The sequence below is a fragment of the Chrysoperla carnea genome, chromosome 2 (genome assembly GCF_905475395.1).
Source record: "Chrysoperla carnea chromosome 2, inChrCarn1.1, whole genome shotgun sequence".
NCBI classification, from domain to species: Eukaryota; Metazoa; Arthropoda; class Insecta; order Neuroptera; family Chrysopidae; genus Chrysoperla; species Chrysoperla carnea.
Window position 1 is genome coordinate 1,956,894 of NC_058338.1, and position 15,589 is coordinate 1,972,482.

The 15,589-nt window shown below is 33.4% G+C and overlaps 1 protein-coding gene across 1 annotated transcript in view; it reads right to left on the reverse strand.

The window, feature by feature from the left end:
• The window catches only part of LOC123294159 (transmembrane protein 209-like), a 29,793-nt gene extending 14,936 nt beyond the window's left edge, over positions 1-14,857 (reverse strand). Inside the window, exons 1-5 of the mRNA XM_044875263.1 lie at positions 14,770-14,857; positions 14,517-14,659; positions 14,326-14,472; positions 9,173-9,493; positions 8,676-8,901 (exon numbers count right to left, since the gene is read on the reverse strand). Of these exons, the coding sequence (XP_044731198.1) occupies positions 8,676-8,901; positions 9,173-9,493; positions 14,326-14,472; positions 14,517-14,659; positions 14,770-14,857 (925 nt within the window). The remainder of the gene's footprint in view (positions 1-8,675; positions 8,902-9,172; positions 9,494-14,325; positions 14,473-14,516; positions 14,660-14,769) is intronic.
• Positions 14,858-15,589: the final 732 nt, after the last annotated feature.

Sequence of the window (15,589 nt, forward strand, 5' to 3'; positions counted from 1 at the left end):
TTTTAATTTTTCTGTTCACAGGTTAACAACATACCCATTACCCACAGCAAACTACATGAAGGAATTCGAAGGAATTCGTCAAAGAGAAGCTGGATGGAAAATACCATTTTTGGACGTAGAAAAATTCAAAGATAGAGACGAGCTGACGTTAATTAACATTACCCGGAAGCTGACGAATGTGGATGGGTTCATTCCAAAGGACTCTTTTTATTATTGGAGCCACAAAATGACTGTTTTTAATTTTTCTGTTCACAGGTTAACAACATATCCATTACCCACAGCAAACTACATGAAGGAATTCGAAGGAATTCGTCAAAGAGAAGCTGGATGGAAAATACCATTTTTGGACGTAGAAAAATTCAAAGATAGAGACGAGCTGACGTTAATTAACATTACCCGGAAGCTGACGAATGTGGATGGGTTCATTCCAAAGGACTCTTTTTATTATTGGAGCCACAAAATGACTGTTTTTAATTTTTCTGTTCACAGGTTAACAACATACCCATTACCCACAGCAAACTACATGAAGGAATTCGTCAAAGAGAAGCTGGATGGAAAATACCATTTTTGGACGTAGAAATATTCAAAGATAGAGACGAGCTGACGTTAATTAACATTACCCGGAAGCTGACGAATGTGGATGGGTTCATTCCAAAGGACTCTTTTTATAAGAGCCACAAAATGAATGTTTTTAATTTTTCTGTTCACAGGTTAACAACATATCCATTACCCACAGCAAACTACATGAAGGAATTCGAAGGAATTCGTCAAAGAGAAGCTGGATGGAAAATACCATTTTTGGACGTAGAAAAATTCAAAGATAGAGACGAGCTGACGTTAATTAACATTACCCGGAAGCTGACGAATGTGGATGGGTTCATTCCAAAGGACTCTTTTTATTATTGGAGCCACAAAATGACTGTTTTTAATTTTTCTGTTCACAGGTTAACAACATACCCATTACCCACAGCAAACTACATGAAGGAATTCGTCAAAGAGAAGCTGGATGGAAAATACCATTTTTGGACGTAGAAATATTCAAAGATAGAGACGAGCTGACGTTAATTAACATTACCCGGAAGCTGACGAATGTGGATGGGTTCATTCCAAAGGACTCTTTTTATTATTGGAGCCACAAAATGACTGTTTTTAATTTTTCTGTTCACAGGTTAACAACATACCCATTACCCACAGCAAACTACATGAAGGAATTCGTCAAAGAGAAGCTGGATGGAAAATACCATTTTTGGACGTAGAAATATTCAAAGATAGAGACGAGCTGACGTTAATTAACATTACCCGGAAGCTGACGAATGTGGATGGGTTCATTCCAAAGGACTCTTTTTATTATAAGAGCCACAAAATGACTGTTTTTAATTTTTCTGTTCACAGGTTAACAACATATCCATTACCCACAGCAAACTACATGAAGGAATTCGAAGGAATTCGTCAAAGAGAAGCTGGATGGAAAATACCATTTTTGGACGTTGAAATATTCAAAGATAGAGACGAGCTGACGTTAATTAACATTACCCGGAAGCTGACGAATGTGGATGGGTTCATTCCAAAGGACTCTTTTTATTATTGGAGCCACAAAATGACTGTTTTTAATTTTTCTGTTCACAGGTTAACAACATACCCATTACCCACAGCAAACTACATGAAGGAATTCGTCAAAGAGAAGCTGGATGGAAAATACCATTTTTGGACGTAGAAATATTCAAAGATAGAGACGAGCTGACGTTAATTAACATTACCCGGAAGCTGACGAATGTGGATGGGTTCATTCCAAAGGACTCTTTTTATAAGAGCCACAAAATGAATGTTTTTAATTTTTTTGTTCACAGGTTAACAACATATCCATTACCCACAGCAAACTACATGAAGGAATTCGAAGGAATTCGTCAAAGAGAAGCTGGATGGAAAATACCATTTTTGGACGTAGAAAAATTCAAAGATAGAGACGAGCTGACGTTAATTAACATTACCCGGAAGCTGACGAATGTGGATGGGTTCATTCCAAAGGACTCTTTTTATTATTGGAGCCACAAAATGACTGTTTTTAATTTTTCTGTTCACAGGTTAACAACATACCCATTACCCACAGCAAACTACATGAAGGAATTCGTCAAAGAGAAGCTGGATGGAAAATACCATTTTTGGACGTAGAAATATTCAAAGATAGAGACGAGCTGACGTTAATTAACATTACCCGGAAGCTGACGAATGTGGATGGGTTCATTCCAAAGGACTCTTTTTATTATAAGAGCCACAAAATGACTGTTTTTAATTTTTCTGTTCACAGGTTAACAACATATCCATTACCCACAGCAAACTACATGAAGGAATTCGAAGGAATTCGTCAAAGAGAAGCTGGATGGAAAATACCATTTTTGGACGTAGAAAAATTCAAAGATAGAGACGAGCTGACGTTAATTAACATTACCCGGAAGCTGACGAATGTGGATGGGTTCATTCCAAAGGACTCTTTTTATTATTGGAGCCACAAAATGACTGTTTTTAATTTTTCTGTTCACAGGTTAACAACATACCCATTACCCACAGCAAACTACATGAAGGAATTCGTCAAAGAGAAGCTGGATGGAAAATACCATTTTTGGACGTAGAAATATTCAAAGATAGAGACGAGCTGACGTTAATTAACATTAACCGGAAGCTGACGAATGTGGATGGGTTCATTCCAAAGGACTCTTTTTATTATTGGAGCCACAAAATGACTGTTTTTAATTTTTCTGTTCACAGGTTAACAACATACCCATTACCCACAGCAAACTACATGAAGGAATTCGAAGGAATTCGTCAAAGAGAAGCTGGATGGAAAATACCATTTTTGGACGTTGAAATATTCAAAGATAGAGACGAGCTGACGTTAATTAACATTACCCGGAAGCTGACGAATGTGGATGGGTTCATTCCAAAGGACTCTTTTTATTATTGGAGCCACAATATGACTGTTTTTAATTTTTCTGTTCACAGGTTAACAACATACCCATTACCCACAGCAAACTACATGAAGGAATTCGTCAAAGAGAAGCTGGATGGAAAATACCATTTTTGGACGTAGAAATATTCAAAGATAGAGACGAGCTGACGTTAATTAACATTACCCGGAAGCTGACGAATGTGGATGGGTTCATTCCAAAGGACTCTTTTTATTATTGGAGCCACAAAATGACTGTTTTTAATTTTTCTCTTCACAGGTTAACAACATACCCATTACCCACAGCAAACTACATGAAGGAATTCGTCAAAGAGAAGCTGGATGGAAAATACCATTTTTGGACGTAGAAAAATTCAAAGATAGAGACGTGCTGACGTTAATTAACATTACCCGGAAGCTGACGAATGTGGATGGGTTCATTCCAAAGGATTCTTTTTATTATTGGAGCCACAAAATGACTGTTTTTAATTTTTCTGTTCACAGGTTAACAACATACCCATTACCCACAGCAAACTACATGAAGGAATTCGTCAAAGAGAAGCTGGAGGGAAAATACCATTTTTGGACGTAGAAAAATTCAAAGATAGAGACGAGCTGATGTTAATTAACATTACCCGGAAGCTGACGAATGTGGATGGGTTCATTCCAAAGGACTCTTTTTATTATTAGAGCCACAAAATGACTGTTTTTAATTTTTCTGTTCACAGGTTAACAACATACCCATTACCCACAGCAAACTACATGAAGGAATTCGTCAAAGAGAAGCTGGATGGAAAATACCATTTTTGGACGTAGAAAAATTCAAAGATAGAGACGAGCTGATGTTAATTAACATTACCCGGAAGCTGACGAATGTGGATGGGTTCATTCCAAAGGACTCTTTTTATTATTAGAGCCACAAAATGACTGTTTTTAATTTTTCTGTTCACAGGTTAACAACATACCCATTACCCACAGCAAACTACATGAAGGAATTCGTCAAAGAGAAGCTGGATGGAAAATACCATTTTTGGACGTAGAAATATTCAAAGATAGAGACGAGCTGACGTTAATTAACATTACCCGGAAGCTGACGAATGTGGATGGGTTCATTCCAAAGGACTCTTTTTATTATTGGAGCCACAAAATGACTGTTTTTAATTTTTCTGTTCACAGGTTAACAACATACCCATTACCCACAGCAAACTACATGAAGGAATTCGTCAAAGAGAAGCTGGATGGAAAATACCATTTTTGGACGTAGAAATATTCAAAGATAGAGACGAGCTGATGTTAATTAACATTACCCGGAAGCTGACGAATGTGGATGGGTTCATTCCAAAGGACTCTTTTTATTATTAGAGCCACAAAATGACTGTTTTTAATTTTTCTGTTCACAGGTTAACAACATACCCATTACCCACAGCAAACTACATGAAGGAATTCGTCAAAGAGAAGCTGGATGGAAAATACCATTTTTGGACGTAGAAATATTCAAAGATAGAGACGAGCTGACGTTAATTAACATTACCCGGAAGCTGACGAATGTGGATGGGTTCATTCCAAAGGACTCTTTTTATAAGAGCCACAAAATGACTGTTTTTAATTTTTCTGTTCACAGGTTAACAACATATCCATTACCCACAGCAAACTACATGAAGGAATTCGAAGGAATTCGTCAAAGAGAAGCTGGATGGAAAATACCATTTTTGGACGTAGAAAAATTCAAAGATAGAGACGAGCTGACGTTAATTAACATTACCCGGAAGCTGACGAATGTGGATGGGTTCATTCCAAAGGACTCTTTTTATTATTGGAGCCACAAAATGACTGTTTTTAATTTTTCTGTTCACAGGTTAACAACATACCCATTACCCACAGCAAACTACATGAAGGAATTCGTCAAAGAGAAGCTGGATGGAAAATACCATTTTTGGACGTAGAAATATTCAAAGATAGAGACGAGCTGACGTTAATTAACATTACCCGGAAGCTGACGAATGTGGATGGGTTCATTCCAAAGGACTCTTTTTATAAGAGCCACAAAATGAATGTTTTTAATTTTTCTGTTCACAGGTTAACAACATATCCATTACCCACAGCAAACTACATGAAGGAATTCGAAGGAATTCGTCAAAGAGAAGCTGGATGGAAAATACCATTTTTGGACGTAGAAAAATTCAAAGATAGAGACGAGCTGACGTTAATTAACATTACCCGGAAGCTGACGAATGTGGATGGGTTCATTCCAAAGGACTCTTTTTATTATTGGAGCCACAAAATGACTGTTTTTAATTTTTCTGTTCACAGGTTAACAACATACCCATTACCCACAGCAAACTACATGAAGGAATTCGTCAAAGAGAAGCTGGATGGAAAATACCATTTTTGGACGTAGAAATATTCAAAGATAGAGACGAGCTGACGTTAATTAACATTACCCGGAAGCTGACGAATGTGGATGGGTTCATTCCAAAGGACTCTTTTTATTATTGGAGCCACAAAATGACTGTTTTTTAATTTTTCTGTTCACAGGTTAACAACATACCCATTACCCACAGCAAACTACATGAAGGAATTCGTCAAAGAGAAGCTGGATGGAAAATACCATTTTTGGACGTAGAAATATTCAAAGATAAAGACGAGCTGACGTTAATTAACATTACCCGGAAGCTGACGAATGTGGATGGGTTCATTCCAAAGGACTCTTTTTATTATAAGAGCCACAAAATGACTGTTTTTAATTTTTCTGTTCACAGGTTAACAACATATCCATTACCCACAGCAAACTACATGAAGGAATTCGAAGGAATTCGTCAAAGAGAAGCTGGATGGAAAATACCATTTTTGGACGTAGAAATATTCAAAGATAGAGACGAGCTGACGTTAATTAACATTACCCGGAAGCTGACGAATGTGGATGGGTTCATTCCAAAGGACTCTTTTTATTATTGGAGCCACAAAATGACTGTTTTTAATTTTTCTGTTCACAGGTTAACAACATACCCATTACCCACAGCAAACTACATGAAGGAATTCGTCAAAGAGAAGCTGGATGGAAAATACCATTTTTGGACGTAGAAATATTCAAAGATAGAGACGAGCTGACGTTAATTAACATTACCCGGAAGCTGACGAATGTGGATGGGTTCATTCCAAAGGACTCTTTTTATTATAAGAGCCACAAAATGACTGTTTTTAATTTTTCTGTTCACAGGTTAACAACATATCCATTACCCACAGCAAACTACATGAAGGAATTCGAAGGAATTCGTCAAAGAGAAGCTGGATGGAAAATACCATTTTTGGACGTAGAAAAATTCAAAGATAGAGACGAGCTGACGTTAATTAACATTACCCGGAAGCTGACGAATGTGGATGGGTTCATTCCAAAGGACTCTTTTTATTATTGGAGCCACAAAATGACTGTTTTTAATTTTTCTGTTCACAGGTTAACAACATACCCATTACCCACAGCAAACTACATGAAGGAATTCGTCAAAGAGAAGCTGGATGGAAAATACCATTTTTGGACGTAGAAATATTCAAAGATAGAGACGAGCTGACGTTAATTAACATTACCCGGAAGCTGACGAATGTGGATGGGTTCATTCCAAAGGACTCTTTTTATTATTGGAGCCACAATATGACTGTTTTTAATTTTTCTGTTCACAGGTTAACAACATACCCATTACCCACAGCAAACTACATGAAGGAATTCGTCAAAGAGAAGCTGGATGGAAAATACCATTTTTGGACGTAGAAATATTCAAAGATAGAGACGAGCTGACGTTAATTAACATTACCCGGAAGCTGACGAATGTGGATGGGTTCATTCCAAAGGACTCTTTTTATTATTGGAGCCACAAAATGACTGTTTTTAATTTTTCTGTTCACAGGTTAACAACATACCCATTACCCACAGCAAACTACATGAAGGAATTCGAAGGAATTCGTCAAAGAGAAGCTGGATGGAAAATACCATTTTTGGACGTTGAAATATTCAAAGATAGAGACGAGCTGACGTTAATTAACATTACCCGGAAGCTGACGAATGTGGATGGGTTCATTCCAAAGGACTCTTTTTATTATTGGAGCCACAAAATGACTGTTTTTAATTTTTCTGTTCACAGGTTAACAACATACCCATTACCCACAGCAAACTACATGAAGGAATTCGTCAAAGAGAAGCTGGATGGAAAATACCATTTTTGGACGTAGAAATATTCAAAGATAGAGACGAGCTGACGTTAATTAACATTACCCGGAAGCTGACGAATGTGGATGGGTTCATTCCAAAGGACTCTTTTTATTATTGGAGCCACAAAATGACTGTTTTTAATTTTTCTGTTCACAGGTTAACAACATACCCATTACCCACAGCAAACTACATGAAGGAATTCGAAGGAATTCGTCAAAGAGAAGCTGGATGGAAAATACCATTTTTGGACGTAGAAATATTCAAAGATAGAGACGAGCTGACGTTAATTAACATTACCCGGAAGCTGACGAATGTGGATGGGTTCATTCCAAAGGACTCTTTTTATTATTGGAGCCACAAAATGACTGTTTTTAATTTTTCTGTTCACAGGTTAACAACATACCCATTACCCACAGCAAACTACATGAAGGAATTCGAAGGAATTCGTCAAAGAGAAGCTGGATGGAAAATACCATTTTTGGACGTTGAAATATTCAAAGATAGAGACGAGCTGACGTTAATTAACATTACCCGGAAGCTGACGAATGTGGATGGGTTCATTCCAAAGGACTCTTTTTATTATTGGAGCCACAATATGACTGTTTTTAATTTTTCTGTTCACAGGTTAACAACATACCCATTACCCACAGCAAACTACATGAAGGAATTCGTCAAAGAGAAGCTGGATGGAAAATACCATTTTTGGACGTAGAAATATTCAAAGATAGAGACGAGCTGACGTTAATTAACATTATCCGGAAGCTGACGAATGTGGATGGGTTCATTCCAAAGGACTCTTTTTATTATTGGAGCCACAAAATGACTGTTTTTAATTTTTCTGTTCACAGGTTAACAACATACCCATTACCCACAGCAAACTACATGAAGGAATTCGTCAAAGAGAAGCTGGATGGAAAATACCATTTTTGGACGTAGAAAAATTCAAAGATAGAGACGTGCTGACGTTAATTAACATTACCCGGAAGCTGACGAATGTGGATGGGTTCATTCCAAAGGACTCTTTTTATTATTGGAGCCACAAAATGACTGTTTTTAATTTTTCTGTTCACAGGTTAACAACATACCCATTACCCACAGCAAACTACATGAAGGAATTCGTCAAAGAGAAGCTGGATGGAAAATACCATTTTTGGACGTAGAAAAATTCAAAGATAGAGACGAGCTGATGTTAATTAACATTACCCGGAAGCTGACGAATGTGGATGGGTTCATTCCAAAGGACTCTTTTTATTATTAGAGCCACAAAATGACTGTTTTTAATTTTTCTGTTCACAGGTTAACAACATACCCATTACCCACAGCAAACTACATGAAGGAATTCGTCAAAGAGAAGCTGGATGGAAAATACCATTTTTGGACGTAGAAATATTCAAAGATAGAGACGAGCTGACGTTAATTAACATTTACCGGAAGCTGACGAATGTGGATGGGTTCATTCCAAAGGACTCTTTTTATTATTGGAGCCACAAAATGACTGTTTTTAATTTTTCTGTTCACAGGTTAACAACATACCCATTACCCACAGCAAACTACATGAAGGAATTGGATTACATAACGTTGTTAATAGTTGACGTATTACAACTGATGCTAATTGATTGGATCCTCTTTCTACACCTCCAACTACACCTACAGATGATCCTTTACATAGATGTCTTGTACTAAATGGTCTTCCATCTGGTTGATGTGGTAATGGAACCAATTGTGTATCCAAGTAAGTAGCCATCAAATGCATTACAATCTAAAATTAAAATAATTAACATTTTTATATTACAGTACAGGCTGTTCCTCCACCATCATTTAATTGATAAAAACAATCCAGTAAATGTATGTGTATCGATTTGGATGATTTGGACGTCAATCGATTTGTACTGAAGACATGGCAATCAAGAAAATTCAATATGGATGGCTACCAGCAGACGATACATAATGTGAAAAATGTATTTTTTAAATAATTTTTTTATTTTAATTTGATGAATAATAAATAAAATAAATAAAGTGTAGGGACTTACAGCAGCATCGGTTGGTAAATGATCCTTCCATTGTTTACCATTGAAAGTTGAACCAGAATTCCAACGATATTCACTCATCGAACCACCTTTTGCTAGTTCTTGAATCCATTTTACTAAATACTCTTGATTCGAACTCACTTCTAAGAATGGTATTAATGAACATAAAGTTGGTACATATTGTTGAGCTAATTGTGTTTGAGCTGTTTTATGTAAACGTTCTAATCCAACTGCACCGATTTGTACATCAACAAAGTTATGACGATGTAATGCTTCATTCAAACAATCGATTTCATCAACCAGACGACGAAGAATTGTTTGATAAATTCACTAAAAATAATATTCATCAACATATATTTAGGTTCCCTCCCCGCCAGTCATCATATTTTTTAACCCTCGAACTAGAAAAAAGGGGCTTTATGGTTTATTTTTTAATGGTTTCTTTGGTTTTGTTTGAAAGGTAATTTAATGGTGAGTTTTCTTACTAGAAAAAAGGGGTTTTATGGTTTATTTTTTAATGGTTTCTTTGGTTTTGTTTGAAAAGTAATTTAATGGTGAGTTTTCTTACTAGAAAAAAGGGGTTTTATGGTTTATTTTTTAATGGTTTCTTTGGTTTTGTTTGTAAGGTAATTTAATGGTGAGTTTTCTTACTAGAAAAAAGGGATTTTATGGTTTATTTTTTAATGGTTTCTTTGGTTTTGTTTGAAAGGTAATTTAATGGTGAGTTTTCTTACTAGGAAAAAGGGGCTTTATGGTTTATTTTTTAATGGTTTCTTTGGTTTTGTTTGAAAGGTAATTTAATGGTTAGTTTTCTTACTAGGAAAAAGGGGTTTTATGGTTTATTTTTTAATGGTTTCTTTGGTTTTGTTTGAAAGGTAATTTAATGGTGAGTTTTCTTACTAGGAAAAAGGGGCTTTATGGTTTATTTTTTAATGGTTTCTTTGGTTTTGTTTGAAAGGTAATTTAATGGTGAGTTTTCTTACTAGAAAAAAGGGGTTTTATGGTTTATTTTTTAATGGTTTCTTTGGTTTTGTTTGAAAGGTAATTTAATGGTGAGTTTTCTTACTAGAAAAAAGGGGTTTTATGGTTTAATTTTTAATGGTTTCTTTGGTTTTGTTTGAAAAGTAATTTAATGGTGAGTTTTCTTACTAGGAAAAAGGGGTTTTATGGTTTATTTTTTAATGGTTTCTTTGGTTTTGTTTGAGAGGTAATTTAATGGTGAGTTTTCTTACTAGGAAAAAGGGGCTTTATGGTTTATTTTTTAATGGTTTCTTTGGTTTTGTTTGAAAGGTAATTTAATGGTGAGTTTTCTTACTAGGAAAAAGGGGTTTTTATAGTTTATTTTTTAATGGTTTCTTTGGTTTTGTTTGAAAGGTAATTTAATGGTGAGTGTTCTTACTAGAAAAAAAGGGGCTTTATGGTTTATTTTTTAATGGTTTCTTTGGTTTTGTTTGAAAGGTAATTTAATGGTGAGTTTTCTTATTAGAAAAAAGGGGTTTTATGGTTTATTTTTTAATGGTTTCTTTGGTTTTGTTTGAAAGGTAATTTAATGGTGAGTTTTCTTACTAGGAAAAAGGGGTTTTATGGTTTATTTTTTAATGGTTTCTTTGGTTTTGTTTGAAAGGTAATTTAATGGTGAGTTTTCTTACTAGGAAAAAGGGGCTTTATGGTTTATTTTTTAATGGTTTCTTTGGTTTTGTTTGAAAGGTAATTTAATGGTGAGTTTTCTTACTAGAAAAAAGGGGTTTTATGGTTTATTTTTTAATGGTTTCTTTGGTTTTGTTTGAAAGGTAATTTAATGGTGAGTGTTCTTACTAGAAAAAAAGGGACTTTATGGTTTATTTTTTAATGGTTTCTTTGGTTTTGTTTGAAAGGTAATTTAATGGTGAGTTTTCTTATTAGAAAAAGGGGTTTTATGGTTTATTTTTTAATGGTTTCTTTGGTTTTGTTTGAAAGGTAATTTAATGGTTAGTTTTCTTACTAGGAAAAAGGGGTTTGATGGTTTATTTTTTAATGGTTTCTTTGGTTTTGTTTGAAAGGTAATTTAATGGTGAGTTTTCTTACTAGAAAAAAGGGGTTTTATGGTTTATTTTTTAATGGTTTCTTTGGTTTTGTTTGAAAGGTAATTTAATGGTGAGTTTTCTTACTAGGAAAAAGGGGCTTTATGGTTTATTTTTTAATGGTTTCTTTGGTTTTGTTTGAAAGGTAATTTAATGGTTAGTTTTCTTACTAGGAAAAAGGGGTTTTATGGTTTATTTTTTAATGGTTTCTTTGGTTTTGTTTGAAAGGTAATTTAATGGTGAGTTTTCTTACTAGGAAAAAAGGGGATTTATGGTTTATTTTTTAATGGTTTCTTTGGTTTTGTTTGAAAGGTAATTTAATGGTGAGTTTTCTTACTAGGAAAAAGGGGTTTTATGGTTTATTTTTTAATGGTTTCTTTGGTTTTATTTGAAAGGTAATTTAATGGTGAGTGTTCTTACTAGAAAAAAAGGGGCTTTATGGTTTATTTTTTAATGGTTTCTTTGGTTTTGTTTGAAAGGTAATTTAATGGTTAGTTTTCTTACTAGGAAAAAGAGGTTTTATGGTTTATTTTTTAATGGTTTCTTTGGTTTTGTTTGAAAGGTAATTTAGTGGTTAGTTTTCTTACTAGGAAAAAGGGGTTTTATGGTTTATTTTTTAATGGTTTCTTTGGTTTTGTTTGAAAGGTAATTTAATGGTGAGTTTTCTTACTAGAAAAAAGGGGTTTTATGGTTTATTTTTTAATGGTTTCTTTGGTTTTGTTTGAAAGGTAATTTAATGGTGAGTTTTCTTACTAGGAAAAAGGTGCTTTATGGTTTATTTTTTAATGGTTTCTTTGGTTTTGTTTGAAAGGTAATTTAATGGTTAGTTTTCTTACTAGGAAAAAGGGGTTTTATGGTTTATTTTTTAATGGTTTCTTTGGTTTTGTTTGAAAGGTAATTTAATGGTGAGTTTTCTTACTAGGAAAAAGGGGCTTTATGGTTTATTTTTTAATGGTTTCTTTGGTTTTGTTTGAAAGTTAATTTAATGGTGAGTTTTCTTACTAGAAAAAAGGGGTTTTATGGTTTATTTTTTAATGGTTTCTTTGGTTTTGTTTGTAAGGTAATTTAATGGTGAGTTTTCTTACTAGAAAAAAGGGGTTTTATGGTTTATTTTTTAATGGTTTCTTTGGTTTTGTTTGAAAAGTAATTTAATGGTGAGTTTTCTTACTAGAAAAAAGGGGTTTTATGGTTTATTTTTTAATGGTTTCTTTGGTTTTGTTTGAAAGGTAATTTAATGGTGAGTGTTCTTACTAGAAAAAAGGGGCTTTATGGTTTATTTTTTAATGGTTTCTTTGGTTTTGTTTGAAAGGTAATTTAATGGTGAGTTTTCTTATTAGGAAAAAGGGGTTTTATGGTTTATTTTTTAATGGTTTCTTTGGTTTTGTTTGAAAGGTAATTTAATGGTTAGTTTTCTTACTAGGAAAAAGGGGTTTTATGGTTTATTTTTTAATGGTTTCTTTGGTTTTGTTTGAAAGGTAATTTAATGGTGAGTTTTCTTACTAGAAAAAAGGGGTTTTATGGTTTATTTTTTAATGGTTTCTTTGGGTTTGTTTGAAAGGTAATTTAATGGTGAGTTTTCTTATTAGAAAAAAGGGGTTTTATGGTTTATTTTTTAATGGTTTCTTTGGTTTTGTTTGAAAGGTAATTTAATGGTGAGTTTTCTTACTAGGAAAAAGGGGTTTTTATAGTTTATTTTTTAATGGTTTCTTTGGTTTTGTTTGAAAGGTAATTTAATGGTGAGTTTTCTTACTAGAAAAAAGGGGTTTTATGGTTTATTTTTTAATGGTTTTTTTGGTTTTGTTTGAAAAGTAATTTAATGGTGAGTTTTCTTACTAGGAAAAAGGGGTTTTATGGTTTATTTTTTAATGGTTTCTTTGGTTTTGTTTGAAAGGTAATTTAATGGTGAGTGTTCTTACTAGAAAAAAGGGGCTTTATGGTTTATTTTTTAATGGTTTCTTTGGGTTTGTTTGAAAGGTAATTTAATGGTGAGTTTTCTTATTAGAAAAAAGGGGTTTTATGGTTTATTTTTTAATGGTTTCTTTGGTTTTGTTTGAAAAGTAATTTAATGGTGAGTTTTCTTACTAGGAAAAAGGGGTTTTATGGTTTATTTTTTAATGGTTTCTTTGGTTTTGTTTGAAAGGTAATTTAATGGTGAGTTTTCTTACTAGAAAAAAGGGGTTTTATGGTTTATTTTTTAATGGTTTCTTTGGGTTTGTTTGAAAGGTAATTTAATGGTGAGTTTTCTTATTAGAAAAAAGGGGTTTTATGGTTTATTTTTTAATGGTTTCTTTGGTTTTGTTTGAAAGGTAATTTAATGGTGAGTTTTCTTACTAGGAAAAAGGGGTTTTTATAGTTTATTTTTTAATGGTTTCTTTGGTTTTGTTTGAAAGGTAATTTAATGGTGAGTGTTCTTACTAGAAAAAAAGGGGCTTTATGGTTTATTTTTTAATGGTTTCTTTGGTTTTGTTTGAAAGGTAATTTAATGGTGAGTTTTCTTATTAGAAAAAAGGGGTTTTATGGTTTATTTTTAATGGTTTCTTTGGTTTTGTTTGAAAGGTAATTTAATGGTTAGTTTTCTTACTAGGAAAAAGGGGTTTTATGGTTTATTTTTTAATGGTTTCTTTGGTTTTGTTTGAAAGGTAATTTAATGGTGAGTTTTCTTACTAGAAAAAAGGGGTTTTATGGTTTATTTTTTAATGGTTTCTTTGGGTTTGTTTGAAAGGTAATTTAATGGTGAGTTTTCTTATTAGAAAAAAGGGGTTTTATGGTTTATTTTTTAATGGTTTCTTTGGTTTTGTTTGAAAGGTAATTTAATGGTGAGTTTTCTTACTAGGAAAAAGGGGTTTTTATAGTTTATTTTTTAATGGTTTCTTTGGTTTCGTTTGAAAGGTAATTTAATGGTGAGTGTTCTTAGATATATTTTAGTGTTTTTTGTTGTTGTTGTAAATTTCACTTGATTATTACGCACATGAATCATTGACGTTTTACGAGATTTTAGTACATTCGGAGCTTTTAGTACATTCTTTGAATTTTCTGGAGGGAGACTTCGTACTAGTTGTGTTAAATGTTAAATTCTTTTCGTACACTTGGACTTACCATTCGTAGACTTGAATGCCACAATGTTAATGTGTTAGAATCCACTTTTAATTTACTCCAAATCTCCATGCCTTCATTTTGTAATGAAATTGGTGATGTATTCCCATCAGTTAAACCTTTTACCTGGGCTTCCACTTCCAAATGTTTCTATAAGAAGGAATGTAAACGTTATGTACTTTAGTTATTAATACCCTCTGACTCTGTACTTGTATGTGCGTACCCATTGCTTGTGAAGTCAATTGATAAGTAGAGTTCTTTAAGAATGTTGACACCTCACTACAAGACCTGGTGGCTGGATGATTCCAAAAACTAGATAATAAATTAGTGGATTCTTCTAGTGTGTTTCATAATCTTTAAGATATGAATTTAATGATTTCTCATCTTCAATGTTTTCAATACCGGATGTATCAGGATTAAGACACTTTTAGGAAGTGTTTTCACTACCACCACTCATTGGTGAAGCAGCAGGTGAACCACGATGATCACCAGATGGTGATCCACGATGGTGACGGAACTGAATAAATACTTTCATTTTGTGTAGATGTTGTTCGCTAACTTAACGTGGACGTGTTCAAGGGAGTTGTACAATACAATTCAAGCGTGGAGTTGAACATTTTTTATCTGATTTGGGGGTGTTACTGTTACTGTTTGGTGCTTGATTTACTATTTTAAGTTTAACCTAAAAAAACAAACTTGTACAACTCTACTTACGTCATTTTCAAATTAAATGAGTATTTATTTAATCCTAGCGGTTATAACCAGAATTAACGAGGTAAGTTAACGAAGGTTCAAATCTAGGCTAAAAATTGAAATTGATTCCAAAAATTTGAGCAGTAAGTTGGATTTGAATTTTGTGACCTAATCTGACTTACAAGAAATATGAAATTAGCATAATTAATATGCATTAATTTAAATTGATTGTTAAAATTAAATTCATAATTCAGTTAATAGTGTTTGCTGAACACGAATATTGTGGCAGAATTGGTATCAGAGGTACCTGGTGTTCAGAGTAAACGGTTTCTCGTCGTCTAGTAGAGTTTTTGATCATTTACGTTGATCATTTTTTGTGCTTTGTTTTTTCTTCTAATTTAAACTCATTTGAATATGAATCGCAAACGTATTTGAATTAATTAATTCATAAATATTATTTTTTACTTCATAAAAATTATTATTGAACCATGAAACTTTCTTAGGTCAGCATTTAGATTCAGTAACATTTAGATATTATTCTTCTAAATTCTAAATAGAAGTTCGATTCGATGGC